The following is an 18213-nucleotide window of genomic DNA, read 5'->3' on the forward strand; positions in this document are numbered from 1 at the left end:
ACACACACTGCCAACACACATTTCAGTTCAAACAACTTGTAAAAGTGCATGTAGCATCCTATGACCCCTTTAAGTCTTTGAGACTTTGACTTCGTATACTGACTGGTTGCTTATATGATAATGTTTAAATAAAAAAAATATATATAATATATATATATATATATATACAAATGTTGATATGTATTGTATAAGATCCTATATTAATGTATTAATGACTGTATTTATTAATTATCTAAAAATAACCACCTTTAACTGTAAAGCAGTGGATTCATCAGGGTACTTCACATAATATTTAGAACTACAGAGAATATTAGATCATATAGGCCTATTATATACACAAATTAAACATTGAAATGGTTCTTGTTAAAATCACTAAGGCAAAAACAACTTTTGGGGATCACTTTGGGACAATAAGGCATGATTCACAGGGTGATTCATTCTTAGATAATGTGTTCTCTAACGAACGGTTTAGTTGTTTAGACATCATGTTGAAGTCTTTTCAATACTGACCTCAAATAACAAGGTCTGCCAGCAGGAACAATATCGTCACTTCCCACAAATTATTCAGTGAATGATTTAGTATGGATATGGCAACAACAGCAAGTATTTAATCAAATCTACATATTCATACTTGATATTTAGTGCATACTATGCTTGATAATATGCAGTTAAACAATCTAAAAAAAGACCAATTAGCAGAAGCCTTTGCTGTTTTATTGACACTCTTATTGCTGTTTCCTAAATATTTAATGTTCCTCAGTTTGCAGCATTACATTATGTGGCACTAATTCACAGGCGGCTAATTTACTCGTGTATCATTCATGAGGCTACAGGCACATATACTGAAAAGACACAGAATTTTCACTGAAAGGTGTGAAAAGGTATGCAGTTTTTTATATTTAAACACCTCCTATTTTAATGTGCAGATAGAACTTGAAGCAACTAATTTACAGGATAAATAAAGAAAGTACCAATTTATCAATTTTTGTAATTAAATTACACTGACGTTGGTTCTAACTCTTAAAATACATTAGAAGAAGAGTCATATTGACTATGGAAGCCTGTTTCTGCAACAGAAAAAGTATAAAAAATAAATAAATTTAAAAAACTCTATTCTCAATTCTGTTTTTTTAGTTGTGAAATCAGAATTGGAAAGAAATGCAAGAAACTCACAATTACTTTTTACATTTTTATTCTGTGGTGAGGAAAAAAATTAAATTGCAAAATGAAAACTCAAGAGAAAACACAATTGTGAGATTTAAAATAAGAATTGCTGGATATAAACTTGGTTGCATTTATATCTCACAAATTTGCGAGATTTTCTAGAATTGCGAGAAAGTCTGAATTTTGCGAGAACGTTGCAGTTACCTTTTTAATTTTTTTTTTTTTTCTGTTGTGGAAACAGGCTTCCATAATTAGCTGTCCATATGCATTTGAAAAGCTCTTTCAGGTTTGTTCTGAACTCTCGGTTTTGAAGGATGCAGCAGACTATGAAATCTGGCATACTTTAAGTATCACTTAACCACTGCGATCCAGGCTCTTTATAATGCCGAAATAAGATCATCTTTGCAAGCCTGGATCTATGGCAGTTTATAATGCTTGTCTCCATCATCTGAGGAATAACTGATGCTGTGATCATCTAAATCTAAATCAAATTGTGCTTACCACCTGGTCTCTGCACACAGTATCACTATGACGTTAATTGCACCAAATAGCAATGAGTTTTGAATACTGCGCAATCTATTATGAGCTTAATACGATGGAAGTCGCTGAGCTGAAATACAGCAGCGTTTAGTGAATTCGCCCCTCAGCGTTCTTTCTGTCCTATCCTTAAATTCATGGGAACTTGATGCAACCAGTGTGAAAACTCTATGGGATAATTTCCTAGATGTTCGCAACAGTTTGCAAACCCTAAATTTGCTAAGATATTACTTTCAAAGTGGCTTTTTTCTAGCTTATTTCTCTACGGAGGTTCATAACTGCTGTTGATTAGCCCAATTACTGTGGGGTAATCAGCAATTTGATGATGTGGATGTTTCCAAGACACTGCAGAATCTTACATAAGTGCAGTTTGATGCTGGGAGCAGAGCAGAGCAGAGGCATAAAACACCCATAGTCTGCAGTTTAGCAAATCTACACGCTGAAGATAGAACCACATAGACCCTACAACAGCAAGTTTCAAGAATAGCACGCAAAACAGGCATCTAAAATGTTTTTTGCACTCCTCCAGGTGCAAAAGATGGTATCATCCATGGCTGTTTATGTAGCACTTTGAGACAATTTAATTATTCCAGTTCTTAATGACATGGTTTCTTATCAGTTTTATTAATTATTCTTTCAGTAGTTTTGAGGAAGAAATATTTATAAAAATGAGATGCAATTCCACTACCAAATGATAAAATAATTATGATAATGAATACATTTTTAAAAAAAATTAGAGGCAGCAAAAATACAATTCAGTAACAGAATAACTCCGTTTTAAGAACCAACTCATAAGAGTCGTGAGTTAAGAAAACATACCACATTGGTTTGGATTCAACAGCTCATAATAATCATTTGTTCAGGAATTGTAATACATTGGTCACCCTGTATATTTTCGATTCAATAAAAAGCAGCATCTCAAAAGTAATTTGTTTAATAAATCAAAATACACTTACTGTGCTGTACTTTTGTGATTTACTAAAAATAAATAGATTTTAGAGTCATTTGTCGATGAATTGGTCTACATTGGTTGCTCTGTATGTTTTTGATTTAATTTAAAAAAGAACAGGTTTATACGTTTTTGTTTACTAATCAAACAACACTGATAGTACTATATGTTTTTGATGCACTAAAAAGAACCGACTCGTACGAATCATTCTTTTGGGAATCAGACTACAAAGTACACTATCTTTTGCACTGATTCATCTGTAATGTTACTTTAGTAAAGTATGTTTTGCACTGTACATTCTGTTGCAATGCAACAGTGAATTCTCAACATTTTCATACCATGTAGATTCAGTTGAAATGTTATAGTGAATTTGGAGTATTTCGTATACAAGATTTGTGTTGTAGATTCAGTTGCAATGTTACAGTGAATGTAGAATTTTGTACAATGTTTTGCGCTGTAGATTCAGTTGCAGTGTTACAGTAAATTCTGAGTATTTTCATGCAATGTTTTGTGCTGTAGATTCAGTTACAACGTTACAGTGAATTATGAGTATTTTCGTAAAACATGTTTCACACTGTAGATTCACTTGTGATGTAACAGTGAATTATGAGTATTTCAGTACAACATGTTTTGCACAATAGATTTAGTTGCAATGTTGCAGTGAATTATATTTTTTCACGCTGTAGATTCAGTTGCGATGTTACAGTGAATTCTGAGTATTTTCGCACGTTTTTCTTTAGATTCAGTTGCGATGTTACAGTGAATTCTGAGTATTTTCGTACGTTTTTCTTTAGATTCAGTTGCGATGTTACAGTGAATTCTGAGTATTTTCGTACGTTTTTCTTTAGATTCAGTTGCGATGTTACAGTGAATTCTGAGTATTTTCGTACGTTTTTCTTTAGATTCAGTTGCGATGTTACAGTGAATTCTGAGTATTTTCGTACGTTTTTCTTTAGATTCAGTTGCGATGTTACAGTGAATTCTGAGTATTTTCGTACGTTTTTCTTTAGATTCAGTTGCGATGTTACAGTGAATTCTGAGTATTTTCGTACGTTTTTCTTTAGATTCAGTTGCGATGTTACAGTGAATTCTGAGTATTTTCGTACGTTTTTCTTTAGATTCAGTTGCGATGTTACAGTGAATTCTGAGTATTTTCGTACGTTTTTCTTTAGATTCAGTTGCGATGTTACAGTGAATTCTGAGTATTTTCGTACGTTTTTCTTTAGATTCAGTTGCGATGTTACAGTGAATTCTGAGTATTTTCGTACGTTTTTCTTTAGATTCAGTTGCGATGTTACAGTGAATTCTGAGTATTTTCGTACGTTTTTCTTTAGATTCAGTTGCGATGTTACAGTGAATTCTGAGTATTTTCGTACGTTTTTCTTTAGATTCAGTTGCGATGTTACTGTGAATTCTGAGTATTTTCGTACATTTTTGTTTAGATTCAGTTGCGATGTTACAGTGAATTCTGAGTATTTTCGTACGTTTTTCTTTAGATTCAGCTGCGATGTTACAGTGAATTCTGAATATTTTCGTAAGTTTTTCTTTAGATTCAGTTGCGATGTTACTGTGAATTCTGAGTATTTTCGTTCAATGCTTTGTGCTGTAGATTCAGATGAGATGTTACTGAGTGAATTCTGAGTATTTTAAAACAATAGGTTTTGTGCCTGTTTCCAAACAAGATTTTTGGTTACTAATTGTACCAATTATGTAACTTGCTGGTGGCAGCAGAAAAACATGTACAGTCCCAAACATTTTACAACATCAGCATACTTGGTAAAACATCTATTTAATAAAATGTTTCTTATTTATGTGTTGATTGCAAAAAACCCTAATGCATGGCTACGTTTGAATTGGCCATCAATGGAAAACCAACCTTGACCCCTAACATTACTACCGTATCTTGCTATCTGCTGCTGCCGTTGCTCACATACATTATGACAATTTCCACCATCCAAATACTGCATATTCAAGAAACATGCAGCCCTCTCTTTAAGCTTTACGCTCTATGACCTCATTTCCTGTCTTGTGCTAAAACATATGCCCTCAGGTGGACTGACCCCACTCATATCTCTTCACTGAGTCAATACAGAGTGACAGTCACAGCAGTGCACTGACCACATTTCATCTCAGTAAAAGAGAGTTGGCGTAGGAGGCTGGCATGAAAACACAGATGTTTTTCACAGCCTCGGCTACAGGAAAGAATGAATATCTTCCCTCCTCCCTTTCTCTGACTGTGTATTGATTAAGACTGCAATGCGACGCTTCACCTAATCTAATGCCATAATAGGGACCTGGAGGTGGCAATCATACCCTGAATGCCAAACAAATCAAGCCGATTTACACACATGCACATCCACATTCATACTTCATTCATGGTTCATTCTACAAACTGATCGCTTTGTTTTTAAAGCAACATGTATTGACAAGTTTTGATATTTTTTTAGACAAATCAAATTTACCTCTGACTGAAATTGCACTTTCAGCTAATTTATTTTGAGAAAAATCAATTATTTTATTGCATTATTCATTCAGATCCTTCAAGTATGAAGCAATTCTTCAGGGTACTTTATTAGTAAAACCATTATTTCTTAAATTGAAAAACACACATTTGCACACATGCACATCTGCATTCATTTATCATTCATTCTACAAACCGATCACTTTGATTTTAAAATAACATGTATTTACAGGTTTTTAATTTGTTCTTGAGACAATTCATAAAGGTAGCCTATTTACTGTCTAAAATTGTACTTTCAGCTAATTTATTCGGTGATAAAGCAATTATTTTATTGCATTATTTATTTATTTATTCAGATCATTCAAGTATGCAATTCCTTCAGTGCACCTTATTAGTAAAATCATTATTTCCTAAATTGAAAAATACACATTTACACTTCGTTCATGGTTCATTCTACAAACTGATCACTTTTCAAACAACATGATTTGAATTTTTTACTGAGACATATTAAATTTATTTCTAACTGAAATTGCACTTCAGTTAATTTACTCTGTGAGAAAGTAGTCTTATTTATTATTTTATTGGATTATTTATTTATTCAGATCATTCTTGTGTGAAGCAATTGCTTTAAGGCACCTTATTAGTAAAACCATTCATTCTTGAAATCAAAATGAAACAAACAAACAAACAAACAAAAAATCTAATAACATGAAAAAGAATAAAACATTAAAACTAAAACTAAATTAGATTTTAACTATGCAATTGCAAAAAAAACACAAGACACTACAAAATTGGGCAGCTTCTGAGTGATTAAATCACAGAACTGGTAAACAAAGAAAGCAAACAAGTGAATCCAAACAGCATCCCACATCTCAAAATCCAATAAATGCATCAAATGTCTTCACTTAAAGCAATTTGTTCTTTTTCTATTAAACACACCCCCAACATCACCTCTGTCTGTTCTACTCTGATCTCATGTAGCGTTCAGAGTGTTTCAAGTCTTCCGTCTGCATTACAAGCTAGATGAATGAGGCAGGCATAACCTCTTCCCAGACGCAGTCTGCAGCTGGTGACCAATAAAGTCATTATCTGAACTGGATTGTGATGTCTCCTTTATTCTTCCCCTTCATGAAATTTGCATGAATATATTTCACACTTCTGTCTGGATGAGCTGCTAAAATATACATGCAGTCATTATGACTGTCTGAATTATTCTTAACTTTCCATTTACCTGACTGGGATAAAGTGCTTCATCAATGAGCTCAATTGCTGTTTGGACAATTGTTTAATTGTAGGGGATACAGAATCCATCTTAACATCAAATATTTGTTATAATGTGTGATGACTTTGTGATAGGAAGCACTGCAGAAGGCCATATATAATTTTGTGGTTTTACGTCCATTTAAAATGTTAAACAGTTTCTTGCAACAAACAGCCGCAATTTAGAGATACACGACCACATTAGCAAATTGTCTGCAATATTATGGTCAGAGAAGGTCCGTCGTCTGTTTTCAATAGTGTAGTAATGTATAAACCACAGTTCTGTCATTACAACTCTTGGAAAGTTTAGCATGGTAATATACATGACAGTGATAATGTGTTTGGTCTTGGCGGAATAGATCTGCTATGCTGCTGCGGCAGAGCAAGTACCGAGACTTGCTACTACCAAAACATCCACAACATGCTGCTGTGAGCATTCAAGAAATACTGCAGCAGATCTGTACAGGTGGAGCTGGGGGAGGTGGAGGGTTTCTGAAGTGCGCTGCAACTGCTACAGCAAACACTAGCCGAGTATATTTGAATGTTGAGCTGCAAGCTCATTGGCTGTTGATGGAAAAAGGAACGAATCAGCTGCGCCGTGTGAGTAATGATGTCATTATATCAGAATGAGTTAGATATCGGCCTGCACTATCTAGAGTTTCATGACAGAGCTTTGTGTTTCACACATAAATCACTTTCAAACTAAGTAACTTACAGTTGACCAATGAGTGACCAACTTGAAACAAACCTGAAGAGAAATTGCATAGATTGTTATTAAAATCACTTACTCGAAATCGATTCTGACTGCGAAAATTCATCAAAATGTGACCGCATCTTCAGAATTCCCCTTACGAAAATTAAGCATGGTTTTATTATAGTAAAAGTGTAGTATACATGTTTTTTGTTTTTGTTTTTGTTTTTTTGCCACAGTTTTACTACAAATAATACCATGGTTAAACTATGGTTAGTGTAGAAAAAACATGGTTTATCTGTGGTTACCAACACATAACTATAGTAACCTATTTTGGTTTTATTTGTAGTAAAACCATGGTTAATTTTCATAAGGGTGAAAGAAGTTAGCAAACAGAAGTCACGCTTACCAGAGGATGTTAGCATTTCAACATAAAGCGACATTAGAAAACATTAGCAATAGCATTTAGTGACACTTCACAAATATAGTAAAAACCATTAGCATTTTGTTTATGCTAACTAGCAGGAGCAAAAGATAATTGGGTTGAACTAAATAAACTTCATCTCACTACATCCTGACAGAATTTCTTTAAAAAGTCAATGAGTAATCTACATGATACATCTACTTTACTTTCTCTCACTAAGCTAATTGCTAGCCTTGAGCTACATTAAATCCAGGGCAAAAAACAAACCCAGTAACTTCCCCAATCGCATCCTGTTTTGAGACCTCCAGACACGTATCACTTTCAAATGTCCAGTCTCTGCAGATCAATGAGAGGAAGGAACAGAGGAAAGAGAAAAGACGCTACGACGGAATTTCAGGGTAAGTAATCCAATCATATATTTTCTATGTTGTCAGGGACGCTCTAAAATAAGTTGTTGTTTTTTTTAAACAGCAAAAGGAATCAAGCATCTACTGCCTCAGCTTAAATTGATCTGTGAACACGTGTGACCGTACAAAGAAACAAATGGAAAAAAAAAATCCATGAATCCATATTGATCCATATGATTTAAATGACTGATGCACAAGGTGAAGAACAATGCAGTAGCCAGTCAACAAGCTCAATACGGATAAACTGCTGAAGCCAAACATCTCACTTCTTCTGAAGTCCAAGCCGAGCTCCAACGCTGATGATTACACTACAATATAAATATAAGTTTAAACACAATATTTCTCTCTCCAACCATTTCTATGGTTCTATTTTCATAATCTCTGCTGCAGATGAAGTAATGCTGTGTCTGATCTCTTTTGCAGTTGAAAAGGCGAATGCTTTCTTCAGATAAACACGACACCCATTATTTGATCCAATTACAAGCCAGCTATATTTAGTATCTGTAACAGACACTCAATTATTAATGAGACATGAAACATAAGATATCCCAGTGCCGGTATTTTTGAGACTCAAACGTAGAAAATCTTTGCACAGCATAAACATCAGATGGCAGCAAATTAATCAGTTCAGGACAATCCGGAAAAATATTTAATCAGTGATTCAACACTACTGAAGATGCTTCTGAATAGTCTGACAAATTTCTATTCATTTATAATCATTAGTAGGTTCCTGTTTAGTGCTCAAGAGACCCAAGTGATTATTGATTAGCCCTCAAAACAGATTCAGTTACAGGCTACTATATCCACAGCACTGCCAAAAAGTGTGTGCAAGTGAATTCCTTCTGAAAGTGCATTTGAATCACTCCAAGAGATCACAGAAATTACCATTCCTTATTTCATGTTTATAGCAGTGGGTCATGGACAACAGGGCATAAACGATGATAGATGCAAATTATAAAATGTAACTACCCATATAATCATGCATAGTTAAAGTAAGCAAAGTAAATATGCTTTTGAACCATTAAAAAAAGTGAAGACGTTTCTAGGGATGCACCGATATTAAAATTCTGGTCAATAGCTGATTATTATTTTCAGTTGCCAATAAATGGCAGATATTAAAATGCTATACTATTTTGTCTAAATACACAAAAAATAAAACACTGAAAAAGCTACAAGTGAATTTAGGTATCATAACATCATGCACAGTATAAATAATATATTTTGACATTTGCTAATGATTAGATTAGAATTATTAGTGTTTTTAAAGATTAACTTTAAATGAGTGTGAGATTACTGCAAAGGTATTAATGTCAATTCAATATTCAATATCAGCCAATTCCGAAAATAAAATCTGTACTGATTAAAAGTCAACTAATAGTGTATTTGGCCAATATCAATAACTAAAGCAGGAAAAAAAGCTAATAACTAATTAACCAGCTGATAGTAATAATTAATAGTAATAATATAAATGAAATAATAATATATACAGCATGTGACAGTTTGCAATATGTGGAATGTTTTCACCTGATTAATCAGTAAAACCAATAAATCAGTCATCCTTTAAAAAATTGGTATTACTTTTCTCTCAGAAATTGCTAGTAAATTTCACAAACAAAATATGTCAGGAACGACAAATTAATGGAATATAACATGAAATATAACATTGAATTAAACAACATTTTTAGATTGAAATGTTTATTTACTACTTACTAAAAAAATCTTTACAGTGCACCTACATATTGTGCATCCCTAAATATTTCACATGTCTTTGATTGTTGATGTCAAAGATTGCGCATCCAATCAAATGGTATTTTGGTGCACATTTTTAAAACTACACCAATTAAGCAGAGGCCAACATGGACAGGTTGAATGACAGGCCCTCATCTGGGAAAACATGACCAAAACGACACAAAGTTAAACAAGAAAACAACACAGGCTAGATTAAATACACTTTATGTCTAGTTTTGTGGGTCCTGAAGCAAAACTACAAATCTAAAATGTAGCAAAGATGGAAATTACCTTAAACAGGTGTGGGTTGCGCATCCAATCAAACTTGACTTTATTTTGGTGCTAATTCATCTCTCACTTGTTTAAGACTACATCTTTAAGCCAAATCAAGCAGAGGCCAACACAACAGTTTGCATGACATGCCCTCAACCTTAAAAACCACGACCAAAGCTATGCAAAGCTACACCAGTGGCTCCACGACACTTCAAATTTTGAATGTCTCCTTTGTCTAACACCCATTTCAGGTCTTGGAGTCTCTACTAATAGGCTGATCACATGAATCAGGTGTGTTTGATTAAAGAGACATGCAAAATGTGCAGTGTTGGGGCGGGGGATCCAGGAACATGCTTGGGAACTTCTGGCCTAGACTACATTAAATATGGATTACATCTGGTTCTGTGGGTCCTGAAGCGAAGCCACTGACCTATAGTGTAGCTAAGACAGAAAAGACCTTAAACAGGCATAGATTGTGCATCCAGTCAAACTTCAAGGCTACACTACATGATGCCAGATGCCAACATGGCAGGTTGCATGACATGCGCTCAATCTTAAAAACCATGACCAAAGATATGCAAAGTTCACATTACTACATTAATTATGGATTACATTTGGTTCTGTTGATCCTGCAGCAAAGCCCCCAACTAATAGTGTAACATAGCCAGGAATTACCTTAAACAGGCGTAGGATGTTGGCCACCATGATGGAGACGGAGCTTGCAGCTGCGCCTATCACACCAATAATCTTGTCCGGCTTGGCAAAGATTGGCTGCTCACCACTAGTGCATCGCACATCAGTAGAATCGCGCTCGATGAGTGCCTGCACGAAAGTAAGCGACTGTTCCAGGGCATAGGTGTCGCGCGAGCAGGTGTCCAAAATACGCGCCCCCAGGGTCACGTTGGGCAGCAGGTCGGGGTCTTTGTTGATGAGGTCGATGGTGAAGAGCATGGCCTCTAACCGATGAATACCCTTCTCCTTCTTCAGTTCCCCACAAGGGGCGCCACGTTCGCCCCTAGCATGCACCGGGAAGAGACCTCCCAGGATGATATCACCGTCCAGTCGTATAGAGTGTGCATATTCGGGAGCAGGGGGCGTCAGTGGATCCGTACGCTGGCTGACGGATCTGGCCACCCCCGTCAGCAGAAGAAGACAGCCATACCATTCAAAGGCACTCACCATTGCGGCATAAGGTGGATCCAGACGCACAAGCAGCAGTGGGGACGCAGTTACAAAGGTGGGAAGCCAGCAGGGACGGAACACAATAACCGAACGGGGTCATCAGTGCCCCTCACTGGAGCGTACCGGATAACGGAATCCAACGACAAGGAGACCATTGGATTTGCTTGGAAGTTTTTGGTGGCAAACGAGGAAGGACGCCGCAAGAATAAGATGATGGAACATGAGGCAATCACATAGTTGCTAGCTCCTCAATTACAGAGGTCACAGACCATTAGAACCCTGTGTGAAAGGGAACAGCAGAGGAATATGCCTTCATCAGCAAAGATTGGGCACATTATTTATCAGAACACACATATGCACTGCACAGCAGGGAGGCTCTAAGTGTGAAAAATGGAGAGTGATCAGTGCATTTGTGTATTCGCTAAACACATCTGATCTGACAGTCGACTTTTAAAACATGCATGTGTTTATGCATAAATATGCATGCATAATTAGCCTGTCTAACACTTTGGTTTGGAATATCTTTATACAACAAGTGAGCCATTGTGCTTTGCAAATGCTGCCTGGAATCGATCCCAGTAAAGAGAAGTGAAGAGTCAAAACCAATGCAGAATAAGTTTAGGATTTCTCCACTGATTCCTTGAAGTCGAATAAAAATCTTAAAGGGACAGTTCATTTACTGACCCTGATGTCATTCCAAATGCATTTATTTCTTGCATAGACCACAAATGGAGATGGCTGGACACTGTCAGTCTCAGTCAGACTCAGACTCAGACGTCACATTCAATGCATCTTTTACCGATACCGTGAATGTGACTGAAAGGGCCTCTTTCTGTGTTCCACAGAAGAAGAAAAAATAAGTCATACAGGTTTGAAATAACATTTAGGTGAGTAAATGATGAGAGAATTTCAATTTTCTGCAAACTGGCCCTTTAAGTAGCGCACCTTTACAGTGTAGAGTATGGGCAATACATTCAACTCCATCAAATATCATTTTAATTATTGCTGTTATAATTAATAAATACGAACGAATAGAGCAAACGGTCAGCACTCTTGCATTAAAACTCATGAAATGCCATCATAGTAGAAATTGTGGTCAGGAATGAAGAAACAGCTTTGCACATACTGTTGGTAAATACATAACTAAACAAATAAAATAAAACTTTTAAACATTTCACTGGCAGAAAAGCATCTTCCCATGTCTAATAATTGTTACTGATTAAATGCATTCAGCATCAGCATCACCACGAAACATTTCAGCAGACCTAAGTTGCACCCATATAGCATTGCAACAATTAAACAAATAGAAAACACCATATTATACTAGACTAGCGCAACTCACTCTGTTGCTTTTGCGAATATAAAGAGATAACATTTAGCATGCATTCATACCTGCAGGTGCCTGAGCTGTGCTCGTGCGCTGATCGCTGCTGCTGCTTTGATGCTGCTGGGAGGGACAGCGCGCGCGAGGCGAGCGCATCATTTCTCGCGCAAATACTCCCACTCCGTTATGATTGGTCTGACAATTTGGACGCTTTCTTCGCCCCGAGCCGCATCAAGACAAACTGGAATCAATCAACTGCGAACGACGCATCGGAAGTATAAAAAAAGCTCCTTAAAGACTATGACATTGAAGTAACGATCATTTGTTCTTTATAAGGAGTCGAAAAGGTGCGTGTAAAGCTATATGATAGTGTCGTTGGAAGAAATATTTGTTACTTTTCAGACTGATAAAAGCAAAACTACGTAGAAATAGCCTATCTGTTCATTGTGGCTTGACAGCTGGTTTGAAGAGATCAAACTGTTCGACAGTCACTGCTGTGATTTATCCCATTGTGCCATCTAGTGTGAACACTGTGGACTTGCACAGAGCATTCCTGTTTTTATACAGTCAGATTCCTGCATACAGTCTGCAGTGCTAAAATAAAACTATTGAAAATCGATAAAAGTAAGTGATGGAATTATAAAATAAAAATATAAGAATAAATAATAAAATAAAATATAAGACAAAAACAAAATATAAGCCAAAATAAAACAAATATTACATGGAAAAACTTGATGTTTTAAAATTATGTCGTACTAAAATTGAAGTACTAAAACTATAACTGAAATAAAAATAAATTCAAGCAAAATAATAAAAACGACAAACACATAACTCTATTACTAAACAAACTAAAATTAAATAAATATAAAAATATAAGCTAATTCAAAAAATGCACTAATGCTATAACAGTATATAGATAATACTAAAATAATTATAATACAACAAATAGTATGCATGGTCACAATCCAAAATAGCCGGTCGTGACAAAATAATAAAATTATTTAAAATCACTCTATGTTCACTTAAATGTGGGGGGAAAAAGGAATTTAATGTGAGTTCAGTCTTTAAGAAATTGTTTGATATTTTGTTTTCAATAGACTGGTTAATGCAAGGTTAAGCCTACAGGCAACATTTTACAGTGACATGTCTAAAAGATTATAATATAATAAACCTACCCCTGAAAATATTCATTGGAGTGAAAAGTGTGACCTCGGCCATGAAAATGCACTGCATAGTAAAAATGACTCGCATCTAAACAGAAAGTGGGTTTTGACAGCAATAAAGGGCAATAATTCCTCTCCAGTGGTGTATAGCCTGTAGGCCTGTGCAAAGTTCAGTTTAAATAGGCTATATGTATTTTATTTATAGATACATTTGTTTTTTTTTGTTTTGTTTTAGTCTCAGGGAGTATTTACACTTAGCCATATTGTGCATCTTCAAAACTAATATAATTCTGATTTCCACACCCATTTGCCAATAAAACTATATAAAGAGTTCGCTTCGATTATATGACTATACTGGGTGTAGAAATATTCTGTTGAACGCTCTATTCATCTCGTGTCAATTGAGTATTTGATTTTCACGGTCTCATCCAAGTTTCTTCTTTTATGAGTCTCACACGACCCGAGGTGATTTCTCCTGCAATACTTACTTTTAATGGGTATTTGAGGGTAAGGTGACCAACTGTCAAATTTGCAAGTCACTTAAAGTTTTATATCATTTCTAGCCCAATATAATTTCTGTATGTCAGGTTCACTAGTTAATGATTTGTAATGAAACTTGTGAAAATTTTAAGGGAATGTTAATGGATTTCTATATGTGTGGACAGACAGACAGACAGATAGATAGATAGATAGATAGATAGATAGATAGATAGATAGATAGATAGATAGATAGTATACAAGTTGACAAAGGATGTTTATTATCTTTATTTGAACAAAAAATCCTACTGCAAGCAAGGTTATACCAGGATTTTGCAAATAAAAAGGAGTGCACACCATCAGAATGGATCTAGGTTTTGGCATTTAGATAAAGCCCTATTGTACACATAAACAAAGGGTTTAATCAAGGCATTCTGCATGCACCCCAACTAAAAGAAACTGTACTTGCCATTTACTTGCTCAAAAGCTTCATTATAACTATTTATACTTGAAAGCAACGATGAGAGCCATCTACTAAAACTTGAAAATTATTTTCTCATTAGCTTTAGTTATTAGTAGGCTACCAAACTAAAATACAGTAGTATTCCATTTCGTTTTAGTCACAGTTGGAACCTTTCATTAAAGACAAACATAAAGTTTAAGCTGTTAAAAAAAAAAAAAATATGGGCTCTCAATTAAGACATCCTGAGCAGCTTAATATGTAGGCTTTGACTTAAAGGGTAGAAGAAAGTACATTTCTAACAAATTAGCAGCATTTCAATCCATAGTTGATTAGAGAGGTGATCACATGGCAGGAAAATATGAAGCAGAGTTACATTACTTTATCTACTTGTGAATATTTAACATTAGTTAGACATGCTGTACATATACAGAGCTACCTCCTATGTCTGTCCATTGTCTATTTATGAAACATTCTTTGTGTATTTATAAACTGTCAGAGAGAATACAAAAAATAGTGGTATAATCCGTTTACAAATTAATCAAAATTCATTTTGAGAGTTGTTTTACTTTGTCAATCAGTCAAAATCAATTGAAGATCAATCTCCTTTTGGAGGGTGGATACCAATTCTTTTACATCAGCGCCCTCCTGTGTAAAAAGCTGGAATAACATTTTTGGTGCACTTCATTCAACTCATTCAACCCCTTTATGCAAAGGTTATCCTCGGTTTTCTACCCACAAGTCTGTCCATATCCCTTCCTTTTCTTTCGCATGGCGATAAACCCATCCATGGAATCCAGTGCAAATGTGCTACGTATTCAGAGAAAAAACAATCTAGATGGAGAGAAAGAAAGAAAAAGTGAGAGAGAATCAAACATCTTTCATCATTAAATATATAATAACATACTATAGTCAATAACAGGAATGATTTAAAGGAAAAAGTGTGTGTACTTTCTATAAGTTTGAAGATGCTAACAGGATAGTTCACCAATGAATTAATGTTCTGACATCATGCTGTGTGATTTAATTTACTTCAGCATTCTTCAAAAAAATCCTTTATTAAGATTACAGGTTTGGAATAACAAGAGTGAGCAAATACAGCAATTTCTTACTTGTAGGTGAACTGTCACTTTAAGGAAATAGGCATTTAGAAAAATCTCAATCGTCATTATTCTGTGGGTAAAACCACTGGAGGCTGCCAGAAGTTTAAAAGGTCAGGCCAAAATGTGTAAAAGTTCACCACATCTACATATCTATTACAGAAAGCAGACGATGGGGAATCCCTCTCAGATACTATCTGTACCCATGAATTTAAATTAGAGCGTAATTCCTATTACAGTGACCTTAGAGACTTTGTCTGAGCATGTGACGAGAAAAATAAGCACTGCGGCAACACTGGCTTGGATAACAAAAGAATAACTGAAACCAAATGTGCCCAATTTGGATCCCTAGAAACCACTTAAAACGTTTAAGAAATGAAACACAACTCAATCTCTACGTTTTCTGAAGAAAATGTCAGTACTGCTTGCCCATGCAAAAAATGCCGCAACAATGCTAGGGTGATTCTGGGCGGTTGCTTACTGGCCCAACTTAGTCTTAAAGGGATAGTTCACCCAAAAATGAAAATTCTGTCATTAATTACTCACCCTCATGTCATCCAAACCTGTGAGACCTTCGTTCATCTTCGGAACACAAATTAAGATATTTTTGATGCATTCTGAGAGCTCTCTGACCCTCCCATAGACAGCAAGGATCCTAACACGATCAAGGCTCAGAAACATAACAAGGAGATCGTTAAAATAATCCATGTGACATCAGGGGTTCAACTGTAATTTTACGAAGCTACGAGAATACTTTTTGTGCACAAAGGAAAAAAATAACAACTATTCAACAATTCGTCACCTCCGCATCACCCTAGCGCCATTTTGAACAGTATCGCATACGTAAACAACGTATGTACGCAGATACGCTGTTTACGTTCAGAGCAAAGCGTTAACATCGTAAACAGCGTATCCGCATACGCTGCTGCTGACACCGAACAGCATACTTTTACGTATGTGATACTCTCCAAAATGGCGCTACAGGGTGACGCGGAGGAGACAAATTGTTTAATAAAGTCGTTATTTTTGTTTTCTTTGTGCACAAAAAGTATACTTGTAGCTTCGTAAAATTACGGTTGAACCCCTGATGTCACATGGATTATTTTAACGATCTCCTTGCTACGTTTCTGAGCCTTGATTGAGTAAGTATCCTTGCTGTCTATGGGAGGGTCAGAGAGCTCTCAGAATGCATCAAAAATATCTTAATTTGTGTTCCGAAGATGAACAAAGGTCAGGAACGACATGAGGGTGAGTAATTATTGACATAATTTTCATTTTTGGGTGAACCAACCCTTTAATACTTTGGTTTAAAGCAGACTTCCTCAAATGCGGTCTTGGAGGGGACACCAGCACTGAGTTTAGCTTCAACCCTAATCAATGACACCTGAGCAAGCTAATAAAGTCTTCAGTTACTAGAAAATGACAGGTAGGTGAAACTCTGCATGGCAATTGATCTGAAAAGGTTTTAAAGCAAACCTCCAATGATAAATATGAGGAACAGTAATAGTGATACTCGCCTAAGAAAGCACCTTTAATAAAGACAAACACTATGCAGCCTTGGAAACAAAATCTTGTGAAATGGCCGAATGTTTGATTCTGTAGTAGAGCATCTCATCCATTCTAGTCTGTAGGAATTATAGCAATTATAAGGGATTGTACCTTCATAGATATAGTCTAAGAAAGTCTTTCATCTTATTCAACAGTCCAAGTTCACTATTTTTGGAACACTCAAGTAGTGCTTTCTTAGGAGTACTTAAGATGGCTGGATAAAATATTTATTATATTTATTAAAAGTATTATACAGTGTTATTTACAGGCTGTGGTGCTCTGTAACTTGCTACCAACAATATTTTGAACGAGATTTTTACATTTTCGGGAGATATTGTGAGTGGTGCTTCCCAGTACAAAACTCGCCGCAATTACGCCAAGGCACAAATGTCCAATTCTGCTCCTGGAGGGCCACTATCCTGTAGAGTTTAGCTCCAATCCTAATTAAACTGAACCAAAACAAGCTGATCAAGGAGTTCAGGGATACTAGAAACTTCTAAGCAAGTGTGTTGGGGCAAGCTGGAGCTAAACTCTGCAGGACACTGGCCCTCCAGGAGCGAGATTGGACACCCCTAAGCTAAGGTGTCCTGTGTGGTTACCAGGTTGTTGTTTTGTAGTTGCTAGGGTGTTCTGGGTGCGTATTGAGGATTTGCTAGGTGGTTACCTACTGGTCCAAGTCAAAAGACTCCAACCCCAAAGTCTCTATGATATTCTGGTCCCGAGATACAGCTCAGGTTCCTTTGTCAATGTTAAGCCTTTTAAACACTGCACGATTTTAGCAATCTTATAAGATCATTGCAGATCACACTGTGTGACATGCTTCTTATACATTTGGGTACAATATGTGTGTAGACTGTACGATGACGACACCTATTTACTCGATCGCTACAACCAGTGTTGCCAAGTCTGCGGTTTTCCCGTGGAATTGGGCTATTTTAACACTGTTGCCACGGGTTGTTTTTCATATCTGCGAGTTGAAGCAACCCCAATAACATGATTTTTAGCCCATGGAGTGTTAAAAAAAAAAAAAAAAAAAAGGGTATTTTACCCCCCAAAAAATTTTTT

At 35.9% G+C, this 18213-nt stretch overlaps 1 protein-coding gene and 1 pseudogene across 2 annotated transcripts in view; both read right to left on the minus strand.

Moving 5' to 3' along the window:
• Nucleotides 1-12595, minus strand: part of grm8b (glutamate receptor, metabotropic 8b) — a 219130-nt gene extending 206535 nt beyond the window's left edge. Inside the window, exons 1-2 of one of the 2 annotated variants that reach the window (XM_016448445.1) lie at nucleotides 12469-12595; nucleotides 10570-11355 (exon numbers count right to left, since the gene is read on the minus strand). In XM_016448445.1, coding sequence (XP_016303931.1) covers nucleotides 10570-11076 — 507 coding nt within the window. In that variant the 5' untranslated portion in view covers nucleotides 11077-11355; nucleotides 12469-12595. Of the gene's footprint in view, nucleotides 1-9912; nucleotides 10112-10569; nucleotides 11356-12468 lie in introns of those variants that run through there. The other variant, XR_001630917.1, reaches the window with a different exon arrangement.
• Nucleotides 12596-15192: 2597 nt separating this feature from the next.
• The window catches only part of LOC107659465 (zinc finger protein 800-like), a 17847-nt pseudogene continuing 14826 nt past the window's right edge, over nucleotides 15193-18213 (minus strand).

Source organism: Sinocyclocheilus anshuiensis, unplaced genomic scaffold, assembly GCF_001515605.1.
Source record: "Sinocyclocheilus anshuiensis isolate Anshui unplaced genomic scaffold, SAMN03320099.WGS_v1.1 scaffold387, whole genome shotgun sequence".
Lineage (NCBI taxonomy): Eukaryota > Metazoa > Chordata > Actinopteri > Cypriniformes > Cyprinidae > Sinocyclocheilus > Sinocyclocheilus anshuiensis.